The sequence below is a fragment of the Carassius auratus genome, chromosome 30 (assembly GCF_003368295.1).
Source record: "Carassius auratus strain Wakin chromosome 30, ASM336829v1, whole genome shotgun sequence".
In the NCBI taxonomy this organism is placed as follows: Eukaryota; Metazoa; Chordata; class Actinopteri; order Cypriniformes; family Cyprinidae; genus Carassius; species Carassius auratus.
The window spans coordinates 29315458-29333150 of NC_039272.1; the positions used below are offsets into that span (position 1 = coordinate 29315458).

Consider the following 17693-nt stretch of genomic DNA (forward strand, 5'->3'; position numbering starts at 1 on the left):
ACTAGAGTGCAGCATCAGTTACTCCATTAGCTGTTCTTTGGACAGGAGTTTCTTCATTCTGTTAATGTTGTTGAAAATAAATATTGCCTTTGTTTCTCATTTTTAAATCGCTTTATTCCCTCATGCATATATAAATATAAAATATGTAATTTGACATCATTTAAATACATATTTTTGTTGTTGTTGCCAAAAATCATTTGGTGCATTGGAGGTTTTAATAACTTCATAGCCATATGTTTTTAAAAATGAATCATGTGGGCTTGCCGACCTAGGTAAAATATCAATGATAAAATAACTTTCTTGAAGTGACCATCACATGTATGGCCTTGTGGGAGGGCGCTTATTAAAAGGGCCAATTTGCTCACTTTCATTCAGAACAAAACTTTGAACTCCTTCCCGTGGTGCTTTTCAAAGGTGCTAAAATGGCATTAATTACATTTTGATGTGCCATTTTAAGTCATGGAGCTTCTACTCACAAACTGATGATTTGAATCGGGTTTATTTGATTAGGGACTCAAATTAAACGATTCAGTTTTATTTGGTGAACTGGTTAAAAAAGATCTGGTTACATCGAATGATTCATTCGCGAACCGGATATGACAAACTGCTTTGTTTTTAACTCTCTAACAACAGACACTGAAGAGAAGACAATGCTGAATAAAGTAATAGTTTTTGCTATTTTTGGACCAAAATGTATTTTCAATGCTTCAAAATATTCTTACTACTTTAAATACTACTATTCTAGACTACTTTGATGATGTTTTTCTTACCTTTCTGGACATGGACAGTATACTGTAGACAGAGTTTCAATGGAGGGACTGAGAGCTCTCGAACTAAATCTAAAATATCTTAAACTGTGTTCCAAAGACAAATGGAGGTCTTACTGGTTTGGAACGACATGAGGGTGAGTTATTAATTACATAATTTTTATTTTTGGGTGAACTATCCCTTTAAGTAAGAAGTGAATATTGTGTTTTATTTAAACATAACAATATAACGTTAGTCTGTTTTTTTTTCTCTTCTCATTTTACCGACACAAATGTTAACTATTAAAGCAGCATCACAAGTGTTGAGTGTCTCCAAGTACATAAAAACACACAATTTCTTAATGAAATTGAAATTCAATTCAATTCAATTCAAGTTTATTTGTATAGAGCTTTTTACAAAACAAATCGTTACAAAGCAACTTTACAGAAAATTATGTTTCTACAATATTTAGTAGTAGCTAGTAGTTTGTGCACATTTGACAGGATTTTAGAAAAAATAAAAATAATAATAATAATACAAGACGTAGTCAGCTAGACGATGAAATATCAATATTATTAATTAAGTTATTATATGATGCAGTCACACATGTAGCAGTATTCGTTAGTTCTGTTTGTTGATTCAGGGTTAGCATCATCTGAGGTCCTCTGAGGGTCAGCATCATCTCTTCTCAGGTGTTCTGGATCCAGACTGGAGCTTGTGTAAATCCTAGTTACGTGGCGAAACATAGAAACAAAATACAGATATCATTAGCATAGCTGCTGATCCAACAAAGTAAAATTAGTTTAACCCAAGCTAATGAATAAAAATGCACCTTTGATCAGATGCAACTACACTCACAATTAAAAAGATACATTATTCGAATGCTTGGCGAAAGAGATGTGTTTTTAATCTAGATTTAGACCTGTAGCTTGTTTATTGAAGAAGCAGGACAACCACCTAGAAGTGCATTACAATAGTCCAGTCTAGAGGTCATGAATGCATGAACTAGCTTTTCTGCATCAGAAACAGATAACATGTTTCGTAGCTTCTAAGATGGAAGAATGCAGTTTTTGTAACATTGGAAATATGATTTTCAAAAGACAAATTGCTGTCTAATATAACACCCAGATTTCTGACTGTAGAGGAAGTAACAGTACATCCGTCTAGTTGCAGATTGTAATCTACAAGGTTCTGTGTAGTGTTTTTTGGTCCAATAATTAGTATCTCTGTCTTATCCGAATTTAATTGGAGAAAATTATTTGTCATCCAATCTTTTACATTTTTAACACACTCTGTTAGCTTAGATAATTGGGAAGTTTCATCTGGTCTCGTTGAGATATATAGCGGAGTATCATCAGCATAACAGTGGAAGCTAATTCCGTATTTTCTAATAATATTAGGGGCAACATGTATATTGAAAATAGAAGGGGACCTAGGACGGATCCTTGTGGCACTCCATATTTTACTGATGATAAATGAGATGACTCCCCATTTAAGTAAACAAAATGGTAGCGATCGGACAGGTAGGATCTAAACCATCTTAGAGCCTGCCCTTGAATACCTGTATAGTTTTGTAATCGATCTATGAGTATGTCATTGTGGCGAGTGGGGCGGGGCCGAGAGGCGTGGGAACGAGGAGTGAGGCCAGGTGTAGTGATTGGAGATGAGCTACACCTGCGCCCCACCGCCAGTATCGAGTCCCACGTAGGAGATGGAAGGATATAAAACTGGAGTGACGACCGTGAAGGACGAGAGAGGACCAGGCCTGGGACATTATTTTATGTTTGCTTTTTTATTTGTGCGCGTCAGTCGCCGTGAGGGGCTGATGCGCTGTTTTGTATTTATTTTGTGATTATTAAAATGTATTTTGATTGTGCGCCGGTTCCCGCCTCCTTCTTCCCGATGATTACAAAGGGAATATCGTTACAGTGGTGCCGAAACCCGGGAGAAGGAGGGACGTGCTGCTGAAGATCCCTCGCCGCTGTGGTGAATCCGCGGTGCCCTCGAGCAGGCGAGGTATGTGCCGCCATGGACGCTCGAGGCGGTGGGCTGGAGCGAGTTGCCGGGGACGGGCGAGCTCGCTGCCGACCGCCCACGATATGGAGGGGCGGCTGCCGTCCGTGAGGGAGCGGAGGAGTCGGCGCCGTTCGCCAGGGGGCCGGAGCCTGCCGCCTCCGTGACGGAATCCGGAGGGGCAGGGAACGGGGGACTCCTGCCGTTGCCCAAAATCAGAGGAGTGTCGTGCCGTCCGCCGAGGGCCGTCCAGTGCCACCGCCGGGCACCGTGGAGGAGATCACCCAGCCGGTGGAGGGCCGAGCAGCAGTGCGTCTGGGAACCGGAATTTATTTATTTATTTTTTTTCCTCTCTCCCCCCTCTCGTCCTTGTCGCTCCTCCTTCCATCTCCTTTTCTCTCGCCTCGTCTGTCCTACCCCCAGGTTCCTGCAGGTCCCCGTGAGCGGTCCCCCCCGGAGGGAAGGGGGGGGGGGGAGTAGAGCGCAGTCTCGAGGGTACCCCCCGGCCTGCGAGGGGCGATGGGGGTATGTGGCGAGTGGGGCGGGGCCGAGAGGCGTGGGAACGAGGAGTGAGGCCAGGTGTAGTGATTGGAGATGAGCTACACCTGCGCCCCACCGCCAGTATCGAGTCCCACGTAGGAGATGGAAGGATATAAAGCTGGAGTGACGACCATGAAGGACGAGAGAGGACCAGGCCTGGGACATTATTTTATGTTTGCTTTTTTATTTGTGCGCGTCAGTCGCCGTGAGGGGCTGACGTGCCGTTTTGTATTTATTTTGTGATTATTAAAATGTATTTTGATTGTGCGCCGGTTCCCGCCTCCTTCTTCCCGATGATTACAAAGGGAATATCGTTACAGTCATGATCTATGGTGTCGAATGCAGCACTAAGATCAAGTAAGACTAGAAATGAGATGCAGCCTTGGTCTGACGCAAGGAGCAGGTCATTTGTAATTTTAACAAGTGCAGTTTCTGTGCTATGGTGGGGCCTAAAACCTGACTGAAATTCTTCATACAGATCATTTTTATGCAGGAAGGTGCTCAATTGAGCAAACACAACTTTTTCTAAAATTTTAAACATAAATGGAAGATTTGAAATAGGCCTATAATTTGCCAGTACACTAGGATCTAGTTTTGGTTTCTTAATAAGAGGCTTGATAACCGCCAGCTTGAATGGTTTTGGGACGTGACCTAAAGATAACGACGAGTTAATGATATTGAGAAGCGGTTCTTCGGCTACAGGTAACAGCTCTTTCAGTAATTTAGTGGGTACAGGATCTAATAAACATGTTGTTGGTTTAGATACAGTGATAAGTTTATTAAGCTCTTCCTGTCCTATGGTTGTAAAGCACTGCAGTTTATCTTTGGGTGCGATGGATGAAACTGAAGTGTTAGATGAATCTACATTCGCTATTGTATTTCTAATGTTTATCTATTTTATAAGTGAAGAAATTCATAAAGTCATTACTATTTAACGTTGGTGGAATATTTGAATCAGGTGGGGTCTGTTAATTTGTTAACTTAGCCACTGTGCTAAATAAAAACCTTGGATTGTTTTGGTTATTTTCAATGAGTTTGTGTATATGCTCTGCCCTAGCAGTTTTTAGAGCCTGTCTATAGCTGGACATACTGTTTTTCCATGCAATTCTAAAAACTTCTAAGTTAGTTTTTCTCCATTTGCGTTCAAGACTACGAGTTACTTTCTTGAGAGAGTGAGTATTAAATTACTGTTATACCATGGTACAGTACGTTTTTCTCTAACCTTTTTCAATTTGATCGGGGCAACAGCTTCTAATGTATTAGAGAAAATAGTGCCCATGTTGTCAGTAATTTCGTCTAATTCATGTGTATTTTTGGGTACAAATAGCAGTTGAGATAGATCAGGCAGGTCATTTGCGGATCTTTCTTTGGTGGCTGGAACAATAGTTCTGCCCAGACGGTATCGCTGCGACATATAGTTAATATCAGTTATACGCAGCATGCACGATACAAGGAAATGGTCTGTAATATCATCACTTTGAGGTACAATATCTATAGCAGTAAGATCGATTCCATGCGATATAATTAAATCTAGTGTATGATTAAAACGATGAGTGGGCCCGGTGACATTTTGCTTGACTCCAAAGGAGTTTATTAGGTCAGTAAACGCAAGTCCTAATGTATCATTTGCATTATCAACGTGAATATTAAAATCTCCCATGATTAGCGCCTTATCAACTGTAACTAGAAGGTCTGAGAGGAAATCTGCAAATTCTTTTAGGAATTCTGTATACGGCCCTGGTGGTCTATACACAGTAGCCAGAGCAAGAGATACATTAGATTTCTTTTGCATGTCTGACAGAGTAACATTGCATTGTTCAAATTCACTAAATATGATTCATATCAGAATCATATTTATTTAGTATTTTATTTTTTTTGCATGAATCTGTTAATCAACTTCAGTCTTGATCAAAACTACCAAATGTTTTTAAAAAATTCCAAGATTTTAACTCTTTAATTGCCAAGTTCATAAATGATGTCAATGATTTTGGGCATGACTTATGTCTTGGGCATGTCAAAGATTAGTAGCAACATTGGCTTGATGCATTTTTAGTTTTTGTGCAGCATTAGATTAATTTTTTTCTCCCTAATTTGTTGTTGGTGGCTGTTTTTGCCTTATTGACCACCATTATAAGAACATTTTTTGATTGCAAAGCCATGACACCATATAATCATGCATTCTTGATTGTTTGTGGTTTTCCCTTTTGGGAAGAGGTACAATTTGTTATTTTTACAGTTGATCACTAGGTGGGACCATTAACACTTTAGATAGGCCTGTGCAAAAAAAGGCGTAGTTTCTGGCTTGTATATGGAGTTATATGGAGTATTACAGCAAATTATAGTGTTTGTGTGTGTGTGAGATTCTTGATTGTTGGTGTTTTTCCCTGTTGGGAAGAGGTAATATTTGTTATTTTTACAGCTGATAACTAGGTGGGACCATTAACCTTTTAGAGCTTCGCTCGGTGGATGATGGCTGGGATCCAATTCTGCTTCTCGAGCGAGACTAACACTTGTTTGGGAGGTGTTGTGCTGAACTTGGAGATAGAAGAAGGCCAACACCTCCTGTGCTGTGGTGCATGAGAAATAAAAACAACAGCAATAATAATATATTTGCAAATAAGCTGTGATGTAGTGACTACCAATGGGAGAAAAGAAAGTGGTCAGCCACCTAATACAGCTGGACATGGAAGAAGACAAATAATAAGAACCAATAAAGAATAAGAATAGTAGAGAAAACTAAAATAATAATGAATAATTTAATAGTATTAAATAGTAGGCCTACATGTATAACTATAAATTATGTAATATTAAAATAAGAAATAATTGACTTTTTCTAAATAAATAAAAATAATAATTAAAAATTATGAATATTAATCTGCTCAAAATTTAGTTTTTTTTTTTATGTTGAGTATGTGGCAGTTTGGCATCTCATATACTAAATATTCACCAGCAATAACAACCTCTTTTACTAATAGCATTGCAACAAGAAGGTTTAGTCAAACACAAAGTATTTATTGACAGGTGGATATGTGCTGATATCGGAAATGGTACAAGGGAAGGCACAGCAGGAGAATAAATAAAGGATGAACAAGTAAGTCGATTTTGAAGTCGATTAACGGGGATACGCGTTTTGAGTCATTTTCTCGTGATAACCCCGAAAAGAACTTAAATTACACTTTCAGTTTTAATCGTACAGATAAGAGCAATACATCAATTGAATCTGTAAAGGGTCTACTTTTTTTGGATACAGACATAATAACAACAAACCGTTGTGCACTTATAAAATAAAGATAACAAACAAGGTGCGCTGTCTGCAGCCTTTGTCTGCACTGATCTACATTTACAAACACGTCATTAAAATGAGCTGTAGGGGAGCGCGGGGCACAACGTAACACTTTTTGGATTTGGCCAAATAATGGGGTTAGACAAACCATATTTTTAAACCAACAACATGCAAGCCTCTCTTACAAATGAGCACTGTTTGTATGTTTGTCGGACCTACCATTCCTGTGCTGTATCGCCTAAAGCGGATAGAGTCAAAATGTTACAATTTACCCCATGGGTGGGGTTAGTTGTAACAGACAGAGGGTTAGTTGTAACAGTTGCTGGAAGAGTCAGATTTCACACAATAAACTGGTTCAATAATTATAATAATTTATTTTTCTTAGTACAGTAGCCATAGCAGATAAATACATTAATAAATAAATAAAAATAAAAAACATGTCACTCTTAACATTTATGAAGACATTTCAACCTCTTCAACTGTGTGATTTAAGGGAGATTAGACAACAAATCATGTCAATTTCTTTTTATTTTACTTTTAAAACAGACCTGTATATAGGCCTTAGTTTCATAAACCGATAGGCTAACATTTTAAAAATCATGTAATTTTCTTTTTTTATCTTAAGACATTTTAAAATGTGCATAAACCATTTCATTTCACAAGACATTTAAACATTTGCATAAGCTTTTTCAAGGTAAAGATCTTTTCACACCGTTTCTGTATAACTGATATTTTGAATAAATTGAATAACTGATTATTTTGTATCAGTACTAAAAAATGATAAATCTAACAAATATTCATGACATAGTAAGTGGAAAAATTTTCAACATACCACTGTACGACCTGTAGCCTAGAAACTTTACTCATTAAAGGGATGGTTCACCCAAAAATGAAAATTTCCCCATGATTAACTCACCTTTTAGTCATCCTAGGTGTATATGACATTCTTCTTTCAGACGAATATAATCTGAGTTATATTAAAAAAATGTCCTGTCTCTTCCAAGCTTTATAATGGGAGTGAATGGGTATATTTTCCATCACAGATTAATGTGCTCTGATGGACTTCCAAAAAAATATACTCATTAACTCTCATTATAAAGTTTGAAAGAGTCAGAACATTTTTAAAATACAACTCGAATTGTATTAGTCTGAAAGAAGAATGTCATATACACTTAGGATGGCTTCAGGGTGAGTAAATCATTGGCTCCTTTTCATTTTTGAGTGAACTATCCCTTTAATACAACTTACTCTTCATCACAGACGTGACAAACATAATGTTAATTTCCCTCTGTGCATGTGACCACCCATCACAAAAGACACATTTAATCCATTTCTCTCCAGGTGCAGATGATGTAAATTCCTCCCCGCACACAAGACAGTCGACTGAGTTACTTGATTTACTTCGCTTTTTCACACCAAGGCTTCTGTTCTTGGGGGCTGTCTTTTTACTCTTTCGAACCTCTTTCTCTGCAACGGCTGGAGTGTCTGTGAGGATGGCACTTATTATCTTCTTTCTGGGCTTGGCAACTTCTTTTTTTGGAGGTGCCTTGGGAAAGGGCCTGACTAAAGCAGGAATTAATTTAGGCACAGAGGAGCCCTGGTGAATAGAGGAGGAGCCCTGGTGGAGTGTGGTGGAGCCCTGGTGAAGAGAGGAGGAGCCCTGGTGGAGTGTGGTGGAGCCCTGGTGAAGAGAGGAGGAGCCCTGGTGGAGTGTGGTGGAGCCCTGATGAAGAGAGGAGAAGCCCTGGTGGAGTGTGGTGGAGCCCTGGTGAAGAGAGGAGGAGCCCTGGTGGAGTGTGGTGGAGCCCTGGTGAAGAGAGGAGGAGCCCTGGTGGAGTGTGGTGGAGCCCTGGTGAAGAGAGGAGGAGCCCTGGTGGAGTGTGGTGGAGCCCTGGTGAAGAGAGGAGGAGCCCTGGTGGAGTGTGGTGGAGCCCTGGTGAAGAGAGGAGGAGCCCTGGTGGAGTGTGGTGGAGCCCTGGTGGAGTGTGGTGGAGCCCTGGTGGAGTGTGGTGGAGCCCTGGTGAAGAGAGGAGGAGCCCTGGTGGAGTGTGGTGGAGCCCTGGTGAAGAGAGGAGGAGCCCTGGTGGAGTGTGGTGGAGCCCTGGTGGAGTGTGGTGGAGCCCTGGTGGAGTGTGGTGGAGCCCTGGTGGAGTGTGGTGGAGACCTGGTGGAGTGTGGTGGAGCCCTGGTGAAGAGAGGAGGAGCCCTGGTGGAGTGTGGTGGAGCCCTGGTGAAGAGAGGTGGAGCCCTGGTGGAGTGTGGTGGAGCCCTGGTGAAGAGAGGAGGAGCCCTGGTGGAGCCCTGGTGGAGTGTGGTGGAGCCCTGGTGAAGAGAGGAGGAGCCCTGGTGGAGCCCTGGTGGAGTGTGGTGGAGCCCTGGTGAAGAGAGGAGGAGCCCTGGTGGAGCCCTGGTGGAGTGTGGTGGAGCCCTGGTGAAGAGAGGAGGAGGCCTAGTGGAGTGTGGTGGAGCCCTGGTGAAGAGAGGAGGAGCCCTGGTGTAGTGTGGTGGAGCCCTGGTGAAGAGAGGAGGAGCCCTGGTGGAGTGTGGTGGAGCCCTGGTGGAGTGTGGTGGAGCCCTGGTGAAGAGAGGAGGAGCCCTGGTGGAGTGTGGTGGAGCCCTGGTGAAGAGAGGAGGAGCCCTGGTGGAGTTTGGTGGAGCCCTGGTGAAGAGAGGAGGAGCCCTGGTGGAGTGTGGTGGAGCCCTGGTGAAGAGAGGAGGAGCCCTGGTGGAGTGTGGTGGAGCCCTGGTGGAGAGTGGTGGAGCCCTGGTGAAGAGAGGAGGAGCCCTGGTGGAGTGTGGAGGAATCTGCAGAGGATGTCAAGGTAGTTGGCTCTGGTCGGTCGGTTGCATATGCAGGAGCGAAGTCATTTTCTCCAAACACATCAGGGCTGTAGGGCCAGATACCAGTGCAACTAGATAGATAGACAGATAATTTATTCATCCCAAAGGAAATTAAGAATTTTATTATTTTTTATTTAATAGATAGATACCTGAATCCCGACATGATGTTCTCAGGTGTTGTTGCCTGTGGCAACACTTTTGCAACAATCCCAGGGAGGTCGTATATTGTGGCGTTCTTGCCAGGGTGAGCTTTCATCCAGGTGTCCAGGTGCGTGTTGACTCTCCCTTTGAAAGATCGAAAAACAGTTCTGTCCAGGGGACAGAGCTTATGAGTGCAATGTGGCGGGAATGTAAGTAAAACGATGCCTCTTTCTCTACAGAAATCCATGGCTGGCACAGACAGGTGGGACACGTGATTGTCCAGCAAGAGAAGTATCTTCATTTCTAGCGAGGGTTTTGTATGGTTGGCAAAGTGGTGAAGGAACTGCAAAAATTCCTCTGCTTGCATCCAACCAGACCCATTTGCTGCTCCGGCTTATGCAGGCAGCCCTTCATGGATGAAGTGAGAGTGAAATCGTTTACGGGGAAAAACAAAAACCGGAGGCACCGAATTCCCCAGGGCATTAATGGCCACTGCCACAGTCACAAGCGTACCCCTTTCTCCAGATGTCATTGCTCCGATCTGGTGCACTCCTCGCAATTATTTGTTCTGAGGTGTGTACTGTGGTCACACCAGTCTTATCCATATTCCATATGTCATTTGGCCTAAAATGGTGAGTATTGTATACAGTGTCTAAATTGTTAAAAAAAATTCCTACATTGTGAGAGTTGCTCTCGCCATACTGGTGGCTTAAGGTTTTCGTAATGAAAGAGACCTGTTCCTTTTGAAACACAACAAACACAAAAATAAAAAAGGGGGAAAAAATAAAATAGTCAACTACATGAATTGCTTTTACATACATCACACAAGGCATCCTAAAATTGCTTATTGTGTGACTGGAGTAAGGATGCCAAAATATTTGTTTGAAAGTAAGCTTTGATTGTTCCTAATAAAACTGTTTAACTGCTCCCCCAAGTGGATATTAAATTATGTTGTTGGATAATTAAATATATTCTTAATAAACTACAAACATAAAATTATATAGATTTATTTTGTCCTCACATTCTTTCTTGTAACACCCCCCTCTCAGTGTCACAGCTGACTCTCAGTGTCACAGGCTCATTATGCAGCTCATTATGCAGGCCTTTGTCTTCTCAGGTGTAAATCACAATGATATTCATGGTAGTTGATGCCTACTCGCATATGACTTTTACCAACAAAAAGTGTCTTAGAAAAATTAAATCAATATATTGTTTTCTGTTAGTGAGTAAACAAGATGATTTTCACATAATTTAGAAAGAAAAATTATAGGCTACAAGCTCCAGTTCTCAAAAATCCCGGGAACCAATGTTCTGTATGTGTTTTATGGCCTTATTCAAGTGATTTAACATTTTGTTTTTCACTAACCACGCATAACATTTTTTTCCTCAAAAATACAATCATGCATGCAGTCCACATATTATTATAGCATATTATTATATATTATATTATATAAAGTGATATTAGACTTTACCCTTAGACTCCAGAGGGTTAAGCTGATAAACTGAGACAGGTAAACTCAATTGAGCGTGAACTGCTCAAATAAACAGTCCAGTGCAGTAGTTAGCAGGAGAGAGCCAGGTGAGTACAGGAGATCTCTGGCGAATTGAGCTGAGTACAGGAGACCACTGGAGAATAGAGCTGACTACAGGAGACCGCTGGAGAATAGAGCTGAGTACAGGAGATCGCTGGAGAATTGAGGCAAGTACAGGAGATCACTGGAGAACTGAGGTGAGTACAGGAGATCGCTGTAGAACTGAGGTGAGTACAGGAGATCGCTGGCGAATTGAGCTGAGTACAGGAGATCGCTGGCGAATTGAGGCAAGTACAGGAGATCGCTGTAGAACTGAGGTGAGTACAGGAGAACACTGGCGAATTGAGATGAGTACAGAAGACCGCTGGAGAATAGAGCGGAGTACAGGAGATCGCTGGAAAATTGAGGTGAGTACAGGAGATCGCTGGAGAATAGAGTTGAGTACAGGAGATCGCTGGAGAAATTAGTTGAGATTATGCATGAAATTTATTTGATAGTTAAGGCAACGGCTTTCCTTACTTTTTATGTTAAGTCAACTGATCACTTTTTATAATGTACAGTATTGTTCAAAATAATAGCAGTACAATGTGACTAACCAGAATAATCAAGGTTTTTAGTATATTTTTTATTGCTACGTGGCAAACAAGTTACCAGTAGGTTCAGTAGATTCTCAGAAAACAAATGAGACCCAGCATTCATGATATGCACGCTCTTAAGGCTGTGCAATTGGGCAATTAGTTGAAAGGGGTGTGTTCAAAAAAATAGCAGTGTCTACCTTTGACTGTACAAACTCAAAACTATTTTGTACAAACATTTTTTTTTCTGGGATTTAGCAATCCTGTGAATCACTAAACTAATATTTAGTTGTATGACCACAGTTTTTTAAAACTGCTTGACATCTGTGTGGCATGGAGTCAACCAACTTGTGGCACCTCTCAGCTGTTATCCACTCCATGATTCTTTAACAACATTCCACAATTCATTCACATTTCTTGGTTTTGCTTCAGAAACAGCATTTTTGATATCACCCCACAAGTTCTCAATTGGATTAAGGTCTGGAGATTGGGCTGGCCACTCCATAACATTAATTTTGTTGGTTTGGAACCAAGACTTTGCCCGTTTACTAGTGTGTTTTGGGTCATTGTCTTGTTGAAACAACCATTTCAAGGGCATGTCCTCTTCAGCATAGGGCAACATGACCTCTTTAAGTATTTTAACATATGCAAACTGATCCATGATCCCTGGTATGCGATAAATAGGCCCAACACCATAGTAGGAGAAACATGCCCATATCATGATGCTTGCACCTCCATGCTTCACTGTCTTCACTGTGTACTGTGGCTTGAATTCAGAGTTTGGGGGTCGTCTCACAAACTGCCTGTGGCCCTTGGACCCAAAAAGAACAATTTTACTCTCATCAGTCCACAAAATGTTCCTCCATTTCTCTTTAGGCCAGTTGATGTGTTCTTTGGCAAATTGTAACCTCTTCTGCACATGCCTTTTTTTTAACAGAGGGACTTTGCGGGGGATTCTTGAAAATAGATTAGCTTCACACAGACGTCTTCTAACTGTCACAGTACTTACAGGTAACTCCAGACTCTCTTTGATCATCCTGGAGGTGATCATTGGCTGAGCCTTTGCCATTCTGGTTATTCTTCTATCCATTTTGATGGTTGTCTTCCGTTTTCTTCCACGTCTCTCTGGTTTTGCTCTCCATTTTAAAGCATTGGAGATCATTTTAGCTGAACAGCCTATCATTTTTTGCACCTCTTTATAGGTTTTCCCCTCTCTAATCAACTTTTTAATCAAAGTACGCTGTTCTTCTGAACAATGTCTTGAACGACCCATTTTCCTCAGCTTTCAAATGCATGTTCAACAAGTGTTGGCTTCATCCTTAAATAGGGGCCACCTGATTCACACCTGTTTCTTCACAAAATTGATGACCTCAGTGATTGAATGCCACACTGCTATTTTTTTGAACACACCCCTTTCAACTAATTCAACTAATTGCCCAATTGCACAGCCTTAAGAGCGTGCATATCATGAATGCTGGGTCTCATTTGTTTTCTGAGAATCTACTGAACCTACTGGTAACTTGTTTCCCACGTAGCAATAAAAAAATATACGAAAAACCTTGATTATTCTGGTTAGTCACATTGTACTGCTATTATTTTGAACAATACTGTAGGTTGTTTATATTTTGGTGGTAGCTAAGGTTTAGAAGTGTGTCATTTTGGTTTTCAAACAAGGTTTTCTAAAAACCTCCCCCATCTGCCACTGGTAGTCCTGCCCAAAAACCAGTGGTACTGTTTTGGGCTGATTGAGCTGTTCAAACAAACACAGCAATGTTTTATTAGTTAATATCACTGCCTTTCACCACAGGCAGTAGAGTATGATGTTAGCATTTGACTCTCAAATGCTTGATTTGATTTAATGTATACTTTAAAAGCAGCGTTAAAGCTTTGGTTGAAGTTGGGGATTCTGGAGATGGGTTCTTTTGACTCTTTGACAACCGAAATAAAAATACTATAAACAACATCTTGTTAAAAATACTAATAATACTAATACTTTTATTCAGATATGTTAAATTCATTTAAAAGGGTGATAAAGACTTGGTTACAACCATACAGTACACTGTATAGAAGGTTACAACATATATTGATAAAAATTTCTACTTTGCCACCACAGGAATAAATTATATTTTGAAGTGTATTATATGGTGGGCGAGACAGCTCAACACGCTGCAACTTAAGAAAACACATGCAAATTGAAAAAACACCAGCAAATGAAGAAAACATCTTCATCAGTTTGACAACACAAGTGTTGCAAATCATCACAACACATGCATATAACGAAACGTGCTGCAAATCCTTCACAACACATGTATATAACCAAACGAGCTGCAAATCATCGCAACACATGCATATAACGAAACGCGCTTATAATTCTACAATTTCCTCAGGTAACAAAGTTCTTCCACTCTGCGAAGTACTGAAAATTGAGACCGAATACGGGAGGGTAAATACTAAAGCTGTTTGTATGCTTTAACCTTTAGTACACACCTTCCTTCGAATTCTCCCATGAGCACAAAATTGTGGCAGTTGCCAATCTAGATATACAAGTTTAAAGTCATTAAAATTCATGCAATCCAGTTGCAAAACATCAGACTCATAAGTGATTTAGGACCACATGGGATCTGGCCAAAATCAGAATCAAAGCTACCACATTCCATATGGTTTATGCAGTTCAAGTTGCACTAGATTTACCAACAATACTTTACGGCCATTGACTACAATAGATTATTATGGTGTAAAATGCTATATTTTACGAATGAATTGGTGTACCATTATGAAACTTCGTATGTAACATCGAGATCATGACCTGATAGTACTCAAAATGTTTTGAGACAGCCACCTTGTGTTCGAAAGGTATAATAATATTTTAAACAAATGCTAATAGCTTTCTTTGAGTTTTGCCTATTGTAATGAGATTGGTATTAATAAATTCCTTGGGTCATGCTGAGAACAGTGATATCAATGTTGCCATATGATATGGATAGCAGCCATATTGCACTGCAGCCCAAGTCTGGTTACCCACTGAAGCTAAGCATGGATGAGCCTGGTCAGTACCTGGATGGGAGACCTCCTGGGAAAACTAGGTTCCTGCTGGAAGAGGTGCTAGTGAGGCCAGCAGGGGGTGCTCACCCTGTGGTCTGTGTGGGTCCTAACACCCAGTATAGTGGCGGGGACACTATACTGTAAAAAAAAAAATGACCGTCCTTCAGATGAGATGTTAAACTGAGGTCCTGACTCTCTGTGGTCATAAAAAATCCCAGGATGACTTTCGAAAAGAGTAGAGGTGTGACCTTGGCATCCTGGCCAAATATGCCCATTGGCCTCTTATCATCATGGTCTCCTAACAATCCCCATTTCTACTGATTGCCTTCATCACTCTGTCTCCTCTCCACCAATAAGCTGGTGTGTGGTCGGCGTTCTGGCGCAGGTGGATGCTGCACACTGGTGGTGGACGAGAAGATACCCCTCACAATGCAGAGCGCTTTAAGTGCTTAGAAAAGCAGAAAAGTGCTTTATAAATGTAATGAATTATTATTATTATTATTATTATAGTCAGTCATACTTCCTGTCTGCCATTTTGATAAAAAACTACTTTTTTGCACTCCTCCGGATTTCTGACTGTTGTTCCTATTTTCACCAAAATCGAATCATATCATCTTCAGACCATGGTTTCAAAAATTTATGGATTTTATGTTGATAGACAAAACCGATTTCCCATACCACAGCAACATATTTGAGGCATGATGCCAAAATGACACTTGAGGCAGTATCTCTGCAATGCTTGCTTTGACATATTGACACCAAACTTTGTGTGTGCTTGTTGTCAACTCACACAGAACACATCACATTGATTTGATATCCTATTGAACAAACGTGATGAAGCAATAAATCATATTACTAGAGGTTGTATTTTATGATTTTTCAGTCGATTTGTCTAAAATCATCCTTATATGGCATCAATTACTAATTTCTGCAGTTGGTGCTTGCTTCTAGTCAAGTCACCTTTCTGTAGTGATTTTAACAATACAGATTGTGTCAAAGCAACTGTACAGCATTAATTAGGAAAATAGTGTGTCAATAAAGCAAAATGACAATAGTTAACACTCATTTTTCAGTTAAAGGTAGTTCATCATTGAATTCAGTGATGTCATCATCCAGCTCAGTTCAGTTTAAATAGTATCTGTGGAATCAAGTCGGTGATGTCGCTGGATATTTGGTGTGCCCAACTAAGCAATCCAGAGGTGACAGCGGAAAGTATTTTCCTCTTGGGGCCTGTATACGAGGATTTTTTTCTCATGGTGGCCTGTATTTGAATGTAATTTAGGAATTTAGTTTTTTGACGATATATATCCACTTAAATCAATCTAAATTGACTCAAGTATTTAAATCTTAAAATATCCTTTAACATAAAAAAAACTCTGTAGTGCCAAGGATCTTTTTCTTTTTGTCATGTCTTAGATGTCATGTTAGAGATTCAATGATTCATTATTTTCCATTTTTCGTACTATTTATTTTCCTGTCTGTGGTAAGGAATCAAGATTTGCCACATAGATATAGCCACAGCAGCTGCTTCAATTGGGTCCTATACATAAGCCGTCCACCATATTGGAGTGGTCAAAGCATGTCCGTGAACACTCGAGAGCAAGTTGCCTGGAATTCTGCAACCCTATACACATATATGAATATTTAGATCTCCATTGGACTTAAGCAGATGATTCTACAAAACACTATACAAAACGAGAAAGCTATAAGCTAACACAACATTTAAAAGGTACTACAGCCAAAAACCTGTAATACTGAGTTAATGCATATTAAAAATACAAACCAACACATACTTACCTGTGAAAGTTTATCCAATTCTTTAGGAATTTATATTTCGGCAGGTACAACCAAAAGGTAGCACAATGTTGTGGCATCTTGATATTCATTGACTTTTTATTGCAAATGATGACACATTCACCATTTCAAGATTGCGGACATGTCTGGAGCAGTCGAATGCAACATCTGCCTATACATATCTATGTGCCACAGGATCTCAGTAGGAGATCATTAATGTAGTAATGTAATAATTAACAAAATACTTACCGAAGTATTATGTACACTGAAAAAAAATGATTAATTGAATTTACTAAATTTTATTATGGTAAGTGGTTGCAATCAATTTATTTTAGCTACATTTAAATAAATAAAAAATTCTGCAAGTTAATCAAATAAATTAGTTTATTTAAAGAAAGCTAAAATAAATCGATTGCAACCACTTACTATAAAAAAATTGTTTATTCAATGAATAATTTTTTTCAGTGTACTAATGACTTAAATTTAAATTTTACATTTTTGCATTTAGCAGACGCTTTTATCCAAAGCGACTTACAGTGCATTCAGGCTATCAATTTTTACATATCATGTGTTCCCGGGGAATCAAACCCCCAACCTTGCGCTTACTTGCTTGCTAGCGCAGTGCTCTACCAGTTGAGCTACAGGAACACTTAACCATTTAAGGAAATAAATTTGAAAACTACCCATATTCACCCCTATTTAACTATATAAAAATAAGTATTTTTGAGGAACAGTATATTAAAACGTAACCATGGTCATCATCAGTAGCCTATACATTAGGCTAACAGAAATTTCTCTGTGTTTTATGCAAGTGTGTACAAGCTGACAGGAAAGACTTTTCTGTCCAATCTAGAGAAAGAAAAGAGACCACTACAAAATCATCTTTCTACTGTTCAAAAGGATGTTGGGCCAACTCAATCCCAAAGATACTCCACAGAGAGAAGAGTGCAACAGACCAATTCCAAGAGGGTGAGACAGGCAGTATATAAATGTTGTTGTTCCTTTGAATCCATTTTATCTGAGGGACCTAAACATATATTTTGAAACTTTTTAAAAATATTTTATACATATATTTAGAAAATCTGTGAATTTGAATACATCAACAAAAAAGGAACAAAGCAAAATGAGGGATAGAGAAAGAGAGGGTGAAAATATAAACTTCAGACATGTTTGAGTACTAAAATA

General features: G+C 39.8%; 1 protein-coding gene across 1 annotated transcript; it reads right to left on the minus strand.

The window, feature by feature from the left end:
• Positions 1-9032: 9032 nt before the first annotated feature.
• LOC113049981 (corneodesmosin) lies at positions 9033-10234 on the minus strand. Its single transcript, XM_026212707.1, has 2 exons — positions 9574-10234; positions 9033-9495 (listed from the first exon to the last, which is right to left on the minus strand). Exons 1-2 carry the CDS (start codon positions 9930-9932, stop codon positions 9033-9035), a joined length of 822 nt encoding a protein of 273 aa, XP_026068492.1. The 5' UTR covers positions 9933-10234.
• Between the last annotated feature and the right edge of the window lie 7459 nt (positions 10235-17693).

What these genes read in the sequence shown, in the direction of transcription:
- LOC113049981 (XM_026212707.1), bottom strand. Translation starts at nt 9,932, where the DNA reads ATGCAAGCAGAGGAATTTTTGCAGTTCCTTCACCACTTTGCCAACCAT. An exon ending in AACATCATGTCGGGATTCAG is followed by an intron (nt 9,496 to 9,573) that starts GTATCTATCTAT and finishes CTATCTATCTAG; the next exon opens with TTGCACTGGTATCTGGCCCT.